The sequence below is a fragment of the Phocoena phocoena genome, chromosome 14 (genome assembly GCF_963924675.1).
Source record: "Phocoena phocoena chromosome 14, mPhoPho1.1, whole genome shotgun sequence".
Classification (NCBI taxonomy): domain Eukaryota; kingdom Metazoa; phylum Chordata; class Mammalia; order Artiodactyla; family Phocoenidae; genus Phocoena; species Phocoena phocoena.
In genome coordinates this window covers 32,102,456-32,117,491 of record NC_089232.1, presented here as the reverse complement: position 1 = coordinate 32,117,491, position 15,036 = coordinate 32,102,456, and the positions used below count along the sequence as shown (strand labels likewise).

At 37.7% G+C, this 15,036-nt stretch overlaps 1 protein-coding gene across 1 annotated transcript in view; it reads left to right on the top strand.

The window, feature by feature from the left end:
* The window catches only part of ANTXR1 (ANTXR cell adhesion molecule 1), a 240,802-nt gene that overhangs the window by 85,186 nt on the left and 140,580 nt on the right, over positions 1 to 15,036 (top strand). The window contains exon 10 of the mRNA XM_065890773.1: positions 6,115 to 6,213. Within this exon, the coding sequence (XP_065746845.1) occupies positions 6,115 to 6,213 (99 nt within the window). The remainder of the gene's footprint in view (positions 1 to 6,114; positions 6,214 to 15,036) is intronic.

The window sequence follows — 15,036 nt, the reverse complement described above, 5'->3', positions numbered from 1 at the left end:
ATTATTTGTTTAATGGCTAAAGAAAAAAGAATACTTGGAACTATTTTGCATTTTAACAGGAAATCTTAATGCGAAGAGGAGGTAAGCGTCTGCCCTAAAAATAAGGATTTCAATCAGTGTCATGAGTGAAACTATTTGGAGAGAGAGCCATCCCCAAACTCCTCCACTGCCAGAGGTTATAAGCTGGCAGCCAACAAGCCCTGTCTGGTCTGCACATATGTTCTTTTTGACTCACACTGCAATTAAAAAAAAAAAATTATTGCTAACATTTAAAAGTCTGATTGCACCTAAAAATTCAGATTTTTGTCTTGTATTGAAAAATCAGATCTAGTAACATTGGGCCTGTATATATTGCAAGATAATGATTATTAGAGACTGAATAACTTCCCTTTAAAAGAAGCATGTACTCTTTCCAGTTTACCATACTCTCCACCACTCCCCATTATCCCAATACCCAGGTCAAGCATATGGTTGCCGTTGAGCATGGCGCTTACGGCACTGTACTTACAGTTCCTGTTCTAAAATATGTAGGAAGTCACCTGCTCTGTGGAGAGCCTTTATAGCACCTTTGACATTACCTGCATTTAAATAATTCTGCTTCCCTTCCAATACAGACTCTTTTTTAAAGTTCCTAATTAAATGTTTTTGCAGATGAGCCTCTGTGTAATTAGGAAAATTGATCCATTGTTAGATTGGCCCTGCCTAGTTCAGCGCCTCTTTAGGAAATGCATCGTCTTGTCTAAGCACAATTTTCCTCTGGTCCCACACTGTTGGCCTCAGGCTTGAATAGCTCACAGTGTTTTATGTAAGCAAATACTCCAGGAAGGAACTAATTGGAATTAAGTGTGCAACCTGCCAACTGCTCTACATTTAAAGTTCTTTTCCTCCAGAAATGGAAGGAGATTGTCATTAGCGCCTTACATTGTCATTTCAGAAGCAATTGTATTATTCCTACTCTGTTGTTTCCCGTTGTTCGTAATAAAATTGGGTAAGTGAGCACAAAGGAAGGTACTTGTAGGTGGCATGTTTACCATTTGGAAATTAGATGCTTAAACCAGACACATTTAAGCAACATCAAAAAGTGGTTTCATTTCTTTCACTTTTCACTGTTTTTCAAAGAGCTCATGTTGGCCCATAGGCACCTCTTCTGAATCAATTGTTTAATCCTCTCCTTGGTCTTCATTTTCATTAAGAGATATTTCTATTTGAAGGAGGGGCTCTCATACATTGTTGGTGGAAATGCAAAATGGTACAATCACTTTGGAAAACAGTTCTGACAGTCTCTCAAAACATTAAATATACACTAACCACATGACCTAGCTGTTCTACTCCTAGGTGTTTACCCAAGGGAAAAAAAATAAAATCTATGTCCTGGCACAGACTTGTACATAAATGTTTATAACTGCTCTATTTTTAAGAGCCAGAAACTGTGAACAACTCAAATGTTCATCAACACATGAATGGATAAAACTGTGGTTTTCATACAATGAATAATAGTCAGCAGTAAAAAGAAATAGACTATGTATAAACCTCAAAATAATTATGGATGAATCTTAAAATAATTATGCTCAGTAAAAAAAGCCAGACCAAAAAAAAAAAATACTTACTATATGATTCCATTTGCATAAAATTCTAGAGAGTGCAAACCAGTCTACAACAACAGAGAGCAGATCAGTGGTCGCATGGTGTGGGGCAGGGCAGGAGGAAGAGATTACAAAGGGGCACATGGAAACTTCTGAGGGTGGTGGATGTGTTCACCATCTTTATTGTGGTATCACCCCATGATTGTATACCTATGTCAAAACTTATCGAATTATACACTTTACACATACAACTTACTGTATGTCAGTTATACCTCACTAAAATTCTTATAAGTAAATAGCTATAAAATAAAAACCTTAGAGTAAGTTAGGCATCAGAAAGCACTTAATACACATCCAGCTCTATATTATATTTTAGATGTTACATGTTACAATAGCATTTAATAGGAGAGCAAATTGAAGCTAACTCTCAAGATGGAACTATCACTAATTTTGCACAAAAGTCTTAGGTGACCAGAGCAAATGGTGAATATACAGATGTCTCATTTTCAGATACAGTGGTTGATAGGTGATCTTTACTGAGGTCATCGCAAAACTATGTGTTCACATTTCCAAAAAAAAAACAAAAAAGCAAAAAAAGGGAACAGAATAAGTTTATCAAACTATTCATTGACCTTAAGTTTTTTCTTTTTTAAAATTGAGCTATAATTCACATATCCTAAAATTCACCCTTTCAAAGAGTACAATTCAGTAATGTCTAATATACTCACAAAGTTGTACAACCATAGCCACTGTGTAATTCCAGAATATGTTCATTATCCTGAAAAGAAACCCTGTACCCATTAAGCAGTCACTCCCCATTCCTTCCTCTCCCCAACCCTGGCCAGTCAATTTTCTGTCTCTCTGGATTTGCTAATCTGCACTATTCACATGGAAATGAAATGGAATAAAATCATACGATAGATGGACTTTCATGTCTGGTTTCTTTCATTGGGCATAACGTTTTCAAGATTCATCCATGTCATAGCACGTGTCAGAACTTGTTACTTTTTATGGGTAAATAATATTCCATTGTGTGAATACCATATTCCTCATTTGGTGGATACTTGGGTTGTTTCCACTTTTTTGGCTATTGTGAATGATGCTATTATATATGTACAAGTTTTTGTGTAGACATATGTTTTCAATTCTCTTGAGTATAGGATGGGATTTCTGGGTCACATGGTAATTCTATGTTTAACTTTCTGAGGAATTGCCAAACTACTTTACAAAACAGCTGCACCAATTTACATTCCCACCAGCAATGTATGAGGCTTCTCGTTTCTTCACCAACACTTATTATTGTCCACCTCTTTTATTATAGTCATTCTAGTGAGTGTGGAGTGGTTTTGATTTGCATTTTCCTAATAACCAATGACGCTGAGCATCTTTTCATTCAATGACCTGATGAAGCCTCAGAAAACAAACAGGGTTAGATCTGACTGGTACCTGAATAAATGACCACCTTCTCCTCCCCTTTCTCCCTTTCTATACCAAGATGTCATTTATTTGTTCGTTAAACGAGCTTACACTGAGACTGACTCAGCCCTGGGTGAGGCACAGCCAAAGATTCTAAAGAAATAGATATGATGGCCTCTCCCATCAGGAAGCTTAAATTATAATTGAGAATAAAGTGACAAAAGAATCATAATAAACATATACCTTAAAGATAACTTAAAGAATATGTATCTTAAAAGATTAGGTAAAAGATCATTTCCAAGTAGAAATTCCTCCCTAATGCCCTCCAGTCCCTAGGCACTCCTTGTAGGAGCTGTAAACCAACATGCACGCTGCCTAAAAACACTTAGATGTACGTATGGTGAGAGACAGGTTCAGGGCTTTGCGAACAAACTGAATTAAATCAGTATGTCCTGGTTCTGGTGTGTCCTGGCTCTCTCTTGCTGACAGATTCACTTGACAGGGTTTTGTTACATACCTTCTACATGTGAAGGGCTGACATTCCAGTCGGGCTGCTGGGGCAGATACTCAGGCGCTTCTGGAGGCCAAATGTGCATCCTCACATAGAAACTGGTGGGAGCTCGCCTCTGCTCTGGTGTGCCTCCCAGGGCATCCTTTCCTTCATCTGCTCCCCGCGCCTCGGGGGTTAGATTGCTCCGTCTCCACCATGGCTGTCCCTGGGTTTCTGCTGTCTTCCTCCCTAACACCCTGAGGGCTGGCCAAGCAGCCATGCCGGCATCCTCTTTCACTGAGGACTCAGCAGCAGAACTGGTTATGCTAGGACACGGTGTTAGAGAAGAGAGCTGGCACATGGCCTGCGTTTCCAGAATCTTCTCTCCTTCCACTGATCTTTGAGGAGACAGTAGGCAGAGCAGTGAGGCAGAAAACATTTGCAAGCAGCAAAAGCATCCAATGGCAGACTTCTGGATGTCTAGCATTCAGACTAAAACCAGAAATGGGTATCTATAGGCTAAATTGAGTAAACAAGATGCAATAAGATTCTTCCACAATGCTTGACACCTAATAGAATGCTTGTTGAACCAACTGTGTCATCAGTCACATGCCAGGCAGACATCTAAAGAAAACCATCTAGTCCATCCTTCTAAACTTAGCAATCATATATATGCATCAACATGCATATCTAAATCCTTAATACTCATAGGACTATGGTCCTGAAAAACCATAGTTAAGTTCTGAACCTTAATATAGTTCAAAACTACGGCAGTGAATGCTGGTGGGTACAAGTCCCAGTTTTGCTGCTTTACCAGTTACAGATTGCATGATCTTGGGCAAGTCATTTACAACGTCAAAAATCTCAATTTCCTTACAGGGAAGGTCGTTGATACCTCTAAACAGCATTCTGTTCTAACTTGTTTCTCCTTGTGGCACACTTAGTGCCTCCGGCTTCTTTTACTTCGGTTTTGGTTTCCTGCTTCCCAGCTGGGCCAGCTCCATTTTTCTGCAAAATGGACAAGCCTGTGTAAAGTAAAAATAAAATAAGCTTTTTAAAAAATCACAATGTCAATCTCTAAATGAGTCATATGTCACAAGACATTTTAGCATAACAGTAAAGAACATGATGGCTGAGTCCTAAGGCGTTTGATACTTGGCAGACCTGGATTCCAGTTCTGATTCTGACAGCTACCAGCCGTGTGATCTTGGACAAGTTACTTAACCTCACTACGCTTGGTTTTCTCATTTGTACCTCCCTGTGGTGGGGTTTAAGTGACATCAGACATATACAATGCTTCGCACAGGGCCTGGCACACAAAGAGGGAGCAATTGATATCAGTTATTATTCTCTTGGCAAACATGATCTCTAAATTAGTTTCCCCAGAATGAAGGTGACATAGATGCATGACATGTATTAAAGTTTGGAAGAGTCCCATATGCCAGTCCTTTAATTCCATTCATCCTCCGGTGAAAATCTCCATCTGGATAGCAATTTACACTTCCAGATCCACTTTCACAAATACTGCGTTTTAACCTCTAACTTTTAGTCTTTTTCTTTTTTATATGCCACACAGCATTATCCCAAGCCCCAATTTTTACACACAAAAAGATGACAAAAATCAAAGAAAATGGAGTATTGGCTATTAGTTACCATCAAACTTAAGCAAATATTCCTAAACATTTAATGAATTAATTAGCTGGTTTTTTCCCTTAGTAAGACTAGTATAGAGGATCATTATTTTTGCTTTATCAATGTTTTATTAACGTGTTAATTCAACATGAATTATGCCAACATGAAATTAACATGCAGGGCTAGAGACCCGCAGAGGTATATTATCTCCTCTACTTTGACAGAAGAGAGTTCTAAGTGCACTAAGGGCCAATGTCAGTTCAAACGGGCAATGCTTGCTGACCCCTAAGCAAGATTTCGATCCCCTGCTGAGTACAATTATTCCTACATAACACTAGGTGCTCCTACTGTGTGCCCTGCAGAGACAGGAGAGCTGAAGCTGCATCAAACAATTTCTAAACATAAAGGAATGTTTTCTAGTTGTGGAAGAAAAGACAAAAGAACAACACCAGACAGTACATAATCACATGCTACACTGTTCGGGACAGACTGTGAATGCCCACAGGTAGTGGTTTTCAAAAACGCTAGGTACCTGGAGTTCTAAATAAATCCTTTCCTCAGCATCCAATATGTAAAAGAGACACAAGAGGATTGAAGAAGTGGAGAGTCCCTCCCCCGTGGCCTTCTGGTGGCAGAGATCACAGGTTTTAAAACTGCCAGGACTTGAGAGATGGGTAAGGTTTGCAGGACACAGGTCGGGGGGGGGGGGGGTGGGGGAGGCATTCCAGCTAGGAGGAAGAGTAAAGGGAAAGGCAAGGTGGAAATTCAAAGTAAGAAGTTCTCTGCCAACCTGGTGAACAACTAGTGAGAAGGTAGTGAATAGGTGTTAAAAGGCTCCCACACGATGCTTCTGTTTCCCAGCCTGAACTGATTTTTTTAATATTTTAAGCCTGGTGAAATAGTTAACAGACTCCCTAAACCAGGGCAGATGGGAAACTTAAGGTTAACGGTGTGCAGTCCATGAAGGTGTCGTGTCATTATTCTTTGTTTCAGAATCATTTCAAGTAGTTGTCAGAGGTAACGGCTTCCGACACGCCCGCAACGTGGACAGGGTCCTCTGCAGCTTCAAGATCAACGAGTCAGTGACGCTCAGTAAGTTCTCGTGGAGTTTGGGGGTTTCTACCACCTGCTTCGCCTGCTTCGGGGAAGGGCTCCCCAGCCCCATCTTCTAGCGAGGCCACACACAGGAAACTACAGAGAAGGGTCTTCCCTGCTAGAAAGGCCACCAGCAAGGGCATAGCTAGCCGCTGCGGCGCCCTTGCTCCCATCAGGAGAGGCGGCAGGCACTTGTTTTCCAGTCCACCAGCATTTGTACCAAGTTCAAAACTCTCAGCCGTCAGTGCAGGCCCTGGCTGCTTAGGGCTTACGAAGCTTGATGTTCCTTAACAAGGTATTCGGGACTCTCAAGCACAAGAGGGAAAAATAAATGGTCTAAATGTATTAATTCTGAGTAAACTAAAAGCCAAACTGTGCGACTTGCATGTGTAGATTCTGGAAGTTTGTTCAATCTGGATGATTCTTGCTTTGGAGTCGCCAAAAAGCTCTCATCAGGGTGAATACCTGACCTGAAATACAGGCATATGGAAGTAAAACTAAGTGCATTTCATGGGAAAAAAAATGACTTGTCATAACATTGGCACTTTCGCAAGACATTTGTAGCAGGCAAGTTCTTAATTTAAAGACGTGTGTGATTCAGATTGCTGTCCAGGAAAGATGGGGAGACAGATGATGGAAAGACAAATGCCAGGAGCCCTGGTTATTATTTACATCTGGCATTCATCACACAGATAATTATTGGTTCAGTATCTCCAGCGATAAACCGTAACAACATACTGTATTTTCTGTAGTGCTATGACATTTTAAATACCACACATCTTTTTGCCACAGCTGCCCTGGGAGGTAGAAAGAGCAAAGAGGAAGGAAAGGATACTCAAGCTTATTGACTAACCATTCACGCTAGTTTGGTCCTCCTGATAGCGTTACGGAGTAGGTACTATACTGTTTTTAAAAAGGAAGAATTGAAGGGTATGCCTTTTCCCCTCTATAGCATCTTGAAACCCACTTCAATATTTAAACAGGTATGCAATGGCATCTTTACAAACATCTGGGATTCCTGAATTTGGAATAATTCCAAAGATTTGAAACAGTCAGTTAATTTTTCTTGATACTTGGAAATGCCCTCACATATCCAAAGAGTACATGCTATTTGAAAACATCTTGAAGTATCCCCAAGAAGTCACAGTGTGAAAGTTGGACGTGCACCCTCTAAAGTCCTTCCTTTTTTTCCCCTTTAATTTGTGATGTCATCCAAGTCCGCCTTCCCTCTCTCCTTAACCAGAATCATAAACCTAAGATCAGAAACTCCTGAGGGTTAAACTCAAAAGACACCAACGCCTTCCAAAGAAGGCTTCCCAGACAAGCAAGCCTTTGGACCCAACCCCTCTCTGAACATGAATGGACATGGGGTGTAGCGTTGCCATTCCTTGAAAGGTTACGCAGAGATGCTATATGAAGATAACAAAAAAATGCAAATTTACTATGGATTCGTAGAGTGACATACTGAATGCATATTTTCCAGCTTCTCCATGCAATTTTATTTCTTGGGAAACTAGCTTCCCTTCCTTTCCTAATACAAACTTGCAAACACCCGCACGGGCTCTCCACCTGATTCATAATCAAAAAGGAATAAAGGCCTTTGGGGTAGGGATTTAGCTTAAACCACAAACCTAATTGTGCCTCCAGCACAAGTGCTGACAGTTTGGAGAAAAGAAAGGCAGTGACTCAACCACATTATATGCTGCAAGTAACACTCCTGAACTCAAACCAATAGTTATTAAAAATATTCTAGCTAAGGGGAAAATATTGGAATTTGAAAAAAAATTGTCATTCATTTATTAATTCATCTGTTCTTTTACATTCAGTAAATAATATGAACAAGAAACTGTGGAGGACAGAAAAGATAAATAAATTTTAAAATGCAACATATTCAATTCTACATTTTTCTACCAACCTTATGAATGTAAGTATCTCATTGAGTTGTCCCCATAAAATAAAATAAATTTAGATTCTTTTACTTTTCCCATTCTCCTTTCCCACTTCTACATCCAAGTTTTAAATTATCTGTTTTAATTTTTATAGTATATATTTCCTCTTTCAAGATTTTTTCCTAAATACTGCATTACATTTTATAACAAAAAAAGAGAATAGAAGTGCCCTTATCAACCATAATAAGACTAATTGCAGGCCAGATACTGAAGCTATGGCTGTTACGATATAAGCCTTGGAGTCTTCAACAAATAAGGTATAATTTGTAGCAGATTATATAAAGAAAAACAGTTAAATAAAAAATAACAAATTGAGGTCTTCTCTGGTGGCGCAGTTGTTGAGAGTCTGCCTGCCGATGCAGGGGATGCAGGTTTGTGCCCCAGTCTGGGAAGATCCCACGTGCCGCGGAGCGGCTGGGCCCGTGAGCCATGGCCGCTGAGCCTGCGCGTCCGGAGCCTGTGCTCCGCAACGGGAGAGGCCACAACAGTGAGAGGCCCGCGTACCGCAAAAAATAAATAAATAAATAACAAATTGAAAAAACTATGAACACCCTTTAACATTATTGCACTAAGACACAAATAAAACACCAACATATTAATACCAAAATGTTGAAGTTGTTTAAATATATTCTTAGATGATAAATATAACCAGAAAATTAAAAGCATAGGTTAATACCTATGTCTCTCCTGCTTTCCTTGCCTCTGCTTAAAAAGAAAGTAAACAAATCAACCACTTAGGAATCTAAAACAATTTCTGGACTTGTTTCTGGTCTCAATATAATAGATCCAAAATTCTGCATAAAATATGATTTTAAAAGTTGTGACATGTGGCCTTGCTCAAGGGAATGAGGAGGAAACCCCCAGGCACAGGAGACAAAAAGGGAATACAAAATCTAAGCAGGAAGCAAAGCTCTGGGGGCTCTGGGCCTGAGGGGTCTTCAGGCTGTGATCTTGCTACTGATGTAGATACAGGGCACCAGCAAGACAAGCAGGCAAAAGCAGAGCCCCCTGTAGAAATCAGGCTCCGAGGGCTGTACTAGACATTGAATGGGGACAGGGAAAGCTGCTCAGTGATTCAAGGAAGCAGGCAGGGAAATAAAGGTAAGATGCTTTGCCAGCCGCATAATACAGAAGCACCAAGTCAGGAAACTAACTCCAAAATATGTCCGTGGCCATCCAGATCCCTGTGGCCCTGGCAGAGGCAGTATACATCCAGTCCAACCTACACCACTCCTGAAGCCATAACCCCCTCTGAAGATGGGCTCGCAACACCAAATGATAAATCATATGATAAAAGATGAAAGAAAACGGAGAGCAAGCAAGAAGACTAAAGAGGAATTTGAAAGAGGATGTAAAATAAACACATTTAAAGTGTCTAAAAACAAGTCAAATAAACAGTCAACACCTTACACCTAAAGGGACTAGAAAAATAAGAACAAACAAAACCCAAAGTTACTAGAAGGAAAAATAAATAAAGATCAGAGTGTAAATAAAACAGAGAATTAAAAAACAGTAGAAAAGATCAATGAAACTAAGAGCTGTTTCTTTGAGAAGATTGACAAAATTGATAAACCTTTAGCCAAACTCATCAAGAAAAAAAGAGAGAGGATCCAAATAAATAAAATCAGAAATGAAAGAGAAGTTACAACCGACACCAGAGAAATACAAAGGATCATAAGAGATTACCACTGGGTTGGCCAAAAAGTGTCTTCAGTTTTCTAAGAAAAAATAAAAGACACATTTTTCACTTTCACCAAGAATTTTATTGAACAACTTTATTCACCATTTTGTTCCACTATCTTCTGCCATTTTTCAGGCAACTTCATAATTCCATCTTCCCAAAACTTTTTATCTTTTTGAGCAAAGAACTGGTCCCGTTGCCTTTTACAGTCTTCCAGGGAATTGAAATTTTTTCTATTAAGAGAATTTTTTAAAGACTGAAATAAATGGAAATCTGAAGGTGCAATGTCTGGTGAATACGGCAGATGAATCAGAACTTCCCAGCCAACATGTAACAGTTTTTGCCTGGTCATCAAAGAAACATGTGGTCCTGTGTTATCCTGATGGAACATTGTGCGTTTTCTTGTGACTAATTCTGGACACTTTTCGTCGAGTGCCACTTTCAGTTGGTCTAATTGAGAGCAGTACTTGTTGGAATTAATCGTTTGGTTTTCTGGAAGGAGCTCATAATAGAGGACTCCTTTCCAATGCCACCATATACACAACATCACCTTTTTTGGATGAAGACCAGCCTTTGGTGTGGTTGGTGGTGGTTTATTTCACTTGCCCCACGATCTCTTCCATTCCACATTGTTGTACAGTATCCACTTTTCAACACCCATCACAATTTGTTTTTAAAATGGAATGTTTTAATTACGTTTCAATAGAGAATCGCATGTGGAAATATGGTCAAGAAGGTTTTTTCCACTTAACTTATGTGGAACACAAACACCAAAGTGATTAACATAAATAACCAAGCTGATGCAAATGATTTTCAACACTTGATCTGGGTATTTTGAGTATGTCGGCTATCTCCCACGTAATATAACATTGATTGTTCTCAATTATTGTTTCAATTTGATCACTATCAACTTCAACTGGTCTACCCGACTGTGGAGCATCGTCCAGTGAGAAATTCCCAGCATGAGACTTTGCAAACCACTTTTGACATGTTCGATCAGTCACAGCACCTTCTCCATTTGCTGCACCAATCTTTTTTTGTGTTTCAGTTGCGTTTTTACCTTTCTTGAAATAATAAAGCATAATATGCCAAAAATGTTGCTTTTTTTCTTCCATCTTCAATATTCAAATGGCTACACAAAAATTCACCAATTTTGATAGTCTTTTTTTAAATGCACGCTGATATGACTGCCATCACATACAATCTAACAAAACTGTTTTGAATGAAGTTAAAGACAACTAAGTGCTACTAGAATTAGCTAGTACTAGAATTAGCTTATTTTCTTACAGAAATAATCAAACAAACCTTTTGGCCCACCCAATACAAACAATTATATGACAATAAAATGGACAACCTAGAAGAAATGGATAAATTCCTAGAAATGTGTGATCTCCCAAGACTGAATCAGGAAGAAATAGAAAATATGAACAGGCTAATAATAACCAGTAATGAAATTCAATCATTACTTTAAAAAACTTTCAACAAATGAAAGTCTAGGACCAGACAATTTCACAGGGAAATTCTACCAAACTTCAAAGAAGAGTTAACATCTGTCCTTCTCAAACTGTTCCAGAAAAAATGAAGAGGAATTCTCCTGAACTCATTCTACAAAGCCAACATCACTCTAATAACAAAACCAGACAAAGATACCACAAAAAATAATTACAGGTCAATATCACTGATGAACATAAATGCAAAAATCCTCAGCAAAATATTAGCAAACTGAATTGAACAATATGTTAAAAGGATCATACACCATGATCAAGTACGATTTATCCCAGGAACACAAGGATGTCTCTGTATCCACAAATCAATCAACATAATACACCACATTAACAAACTGAAGAATAAAAACCATATGATAATTTCAATAGATTCAGAAAAAGCTTTTGACAAAACCCAACATCCTTTTATGGTAAAAACTCTCCAGAAAATGGGCATAGAAGGAACATACCTCAACATAATAAAGGCCATGTATGACAAACCCATAGGCAACATCATAATCAATGATGAAAAGCTGAAAGCATTTCCTGTAAGATCAGGAACAAGACAAGAATCCCACTCTTGCCACTTTTATTCAACATGGAATTGGAAGTCGTAGCCACAACACTCAGAAAAGAAAAAGAAATAAAAGGAATACAAATTGGAAAGGAAGAAGTAAAACTGTCACTGTTTGCACATGATATGGTTCCATACATAGAAAATTCTAGAGACACTACCAAAAACCATTTGAACTGAAATGAGTTCAGTAAGGTGGTAGAATACAAAAGTAATATACAGAAATATGTTGCATTTCTAAATACTAATTATTAACTATCAGAAAGAGAAATTAAGAAAACAATCACATTTACAATTGTATCAAGAAGAATAAAATACCTAGGAATAAATCTGATCAAAGAGGAAAAAGATTTGTATTCTGAAAGCTGTAAGAGATTGATGAAATAAATTCAAGATGACAAAATAAATGGAAAGATATTTGGTGCTTATGGATTGGAAGAATCAGTATTGTTAAAATGACTATACTACCCAAGGCAATCTACAGATTCAGTGCAATCCCCATCAAAATGCCAGTGGCATTTATCACAGAACTAGAACAAATAACTCTAAAATCTGTATGGAAACCCAAAAGACCCCAAATAGTCAAAGCAATTTTGAGAAAGAAGAACAAAGCTAGAGTTGTCACACTCCTTGATTTCAAGCTATACTACAAAGTTACTGTAATCAAAACAATATGGTACTGGCATGAAAACAAACACATAGATCAATGGAACAGAATAGAGAGCCTAGAAATAAACCCATGCTTATATGGTCAATTAATCTACAACAAAGCAAGCAAGAATATACAATGAGAAAAGACAGCCTCTTCAATAAGTGGTATTTGGAAAACTGTGTGCAATAGAGTCAATGTGGACTACTTTCTTATACTACATGCAAAAGTAAACTCAAAAATGGGTTAAAGGCTTAAATGTAAGGTCTGAAACCATAAAACTAGGAGGAAACATAGGCAGTACTCTCTTTGACATCTGTCTTAGCAATATTTTTTTGGATCTGTCTCATCACACAAGGGAAACAAAAGCAAAAATACACCAACCTAAAAGCTCTTACACAGCAAAGGAAACTATCAACAAAAGGAAAGGCCACCTATTGAATGGGAGAAGATATTTGTAAACTATATATCTGATAAGGGATTAATATTCAAAATATATGAAGAACTCATACAACTCAACATCAGAAACAATAAACAGCCCAATTGAAAAATAGGCAGAGAATCTAAATAGACGTATTTCCAAACAAGACATACAGACGGCCAACAGGCACATGAAAAGATGCTGAACATCACTAATCATCAGAGGAAAGCAAATCAAAACCACAAGGAGTTACTACCTCACACCTGTCAGAATGGCTATCATCAAGAGATAAAGTGCTGGCAAGGATGTGGAGAAAAGGGAACCCTTGTACAATGTTGGTGGGAATGTAAATTGGTGTAGCCACTGTGGAAGACGGTATGGAGGTTCCTCAAAAACTTAAAAATAGAACTGCTATATGATTTAGCAATTTCACTTCTGAGTATTTACCTGAAGAAAACATTAATTTGAAAAGATATATGCATGCCAATGTTCATTGCAGCATTATTTACGATAGCCAAGATGTAGAAGCAACAAACAACCAAAACAAAATGAAAACTGATTTCTAGATGCAGAGAAAAGAATGGGTGGTTGCCAGAGAGGAGGGAGGTTGAGGGGTGGGGGGTGAAATAAGTGAAGGGTGTTAAGAAATACAAACCTCCAGTTATAAAATAAATAAGCCACAGGGATTTAATATACAGCAGAAGGAATATGATTAATAATATTGTAATGACTTTGTGTGGAGACAGATGGATACTAGATTTATCATGGTGCTCATTTCATAGTGTATGAAAATGTCAAATTACTGTGTAGTACACCTGAAACATAATATTGTACATCAACTAATTTCAATTAAAAAATGAAATAAAGTGTGTGAAGAAATCAAACAGACCAAAGGGGAAGAACATTCAACAAAGGCACATTTGCAGAGAACCTAGTGTAAATTTTAGAGCTGAAGAAGTTTATTCACTGAAATACAACTTAATGGATAGACTAAGGAGTGTGATTAGACACAGATGAAGATGAAATGCATGAACTGGAAGAGAGATGTGAGAAAATCGTACCCCTCAACTAAAGCACCAGACCCAGATTTTTTTCATCTAAGTTTTACCAGACTTTAAGGGACAGATGACTCATATCTGATACATACTCTTCCAGAGAAAAGAAATAGAGAAAAAGGGTTTTAATTCATTTTATGAAAATTATATAATCTTGATTTTTTTAAAAAACTGGACAAGATACTAGTAGTAGAAAATATTTGAAATCAATTTCTTTGATGACAAACATAAATAAAATATTGGTAAACAAAATCCAGCAATGTATTTAAAAAGGACCAGGATAAGTAAGATAAATTTAAAGAATGAGGGGGAATTTGCCTCTCACGGAGCAAAATTTTTTGATGCCAAGAAGACGTTAAAGTTCATTATCCATTCCAAATTTTTAAAATATATACTTTTAGAAAACTAGGAGTAGGTTAAGACTTCTTTAACGTAATAAAAAAATACATACAGATATTTAAATTCAAAACTCAACATCATTTTATGGTAAATCACTAAATAGAGATATTAACTTTACAGTTAGGAAGAGAAAAGCAGGACAACTCGTTTCACCATTATTATTTCACATTAATTTGGAAGTTTTAGCAGTGCTGTCCAATAGAACTTTCTGTGATAATGAAAATGTTCTAAAATGTAGCCAGTGTGGTAGCCACAAGCCACATGTGGCTTATTGGGGACTTGAAGAGTGACTAGTGCAGTTGAGGAACTGAATTTTTTAATTCATTTAATTTTAATTAACTTGAATGTCAATAGCCACCTATGGATAGTGACTCCTGTATTAGACATGGCTATAGGTATTACAGTAATGCAAGAAAACTAATGACAGATATAAGTACAGCAAACGGGAGCCAAACGTTATTACTTTAAAAGGATGGTTGTGTCGTCCTGCAAAACTAAAAGAGAATCAACAGACTACGGCACTAATAAGAAGGTTATTAAACTGGATGATTTCAAAATAAATACCTTCCTTATAATAATCAATAGCTTTGCCAGAATCTAGCAATGAC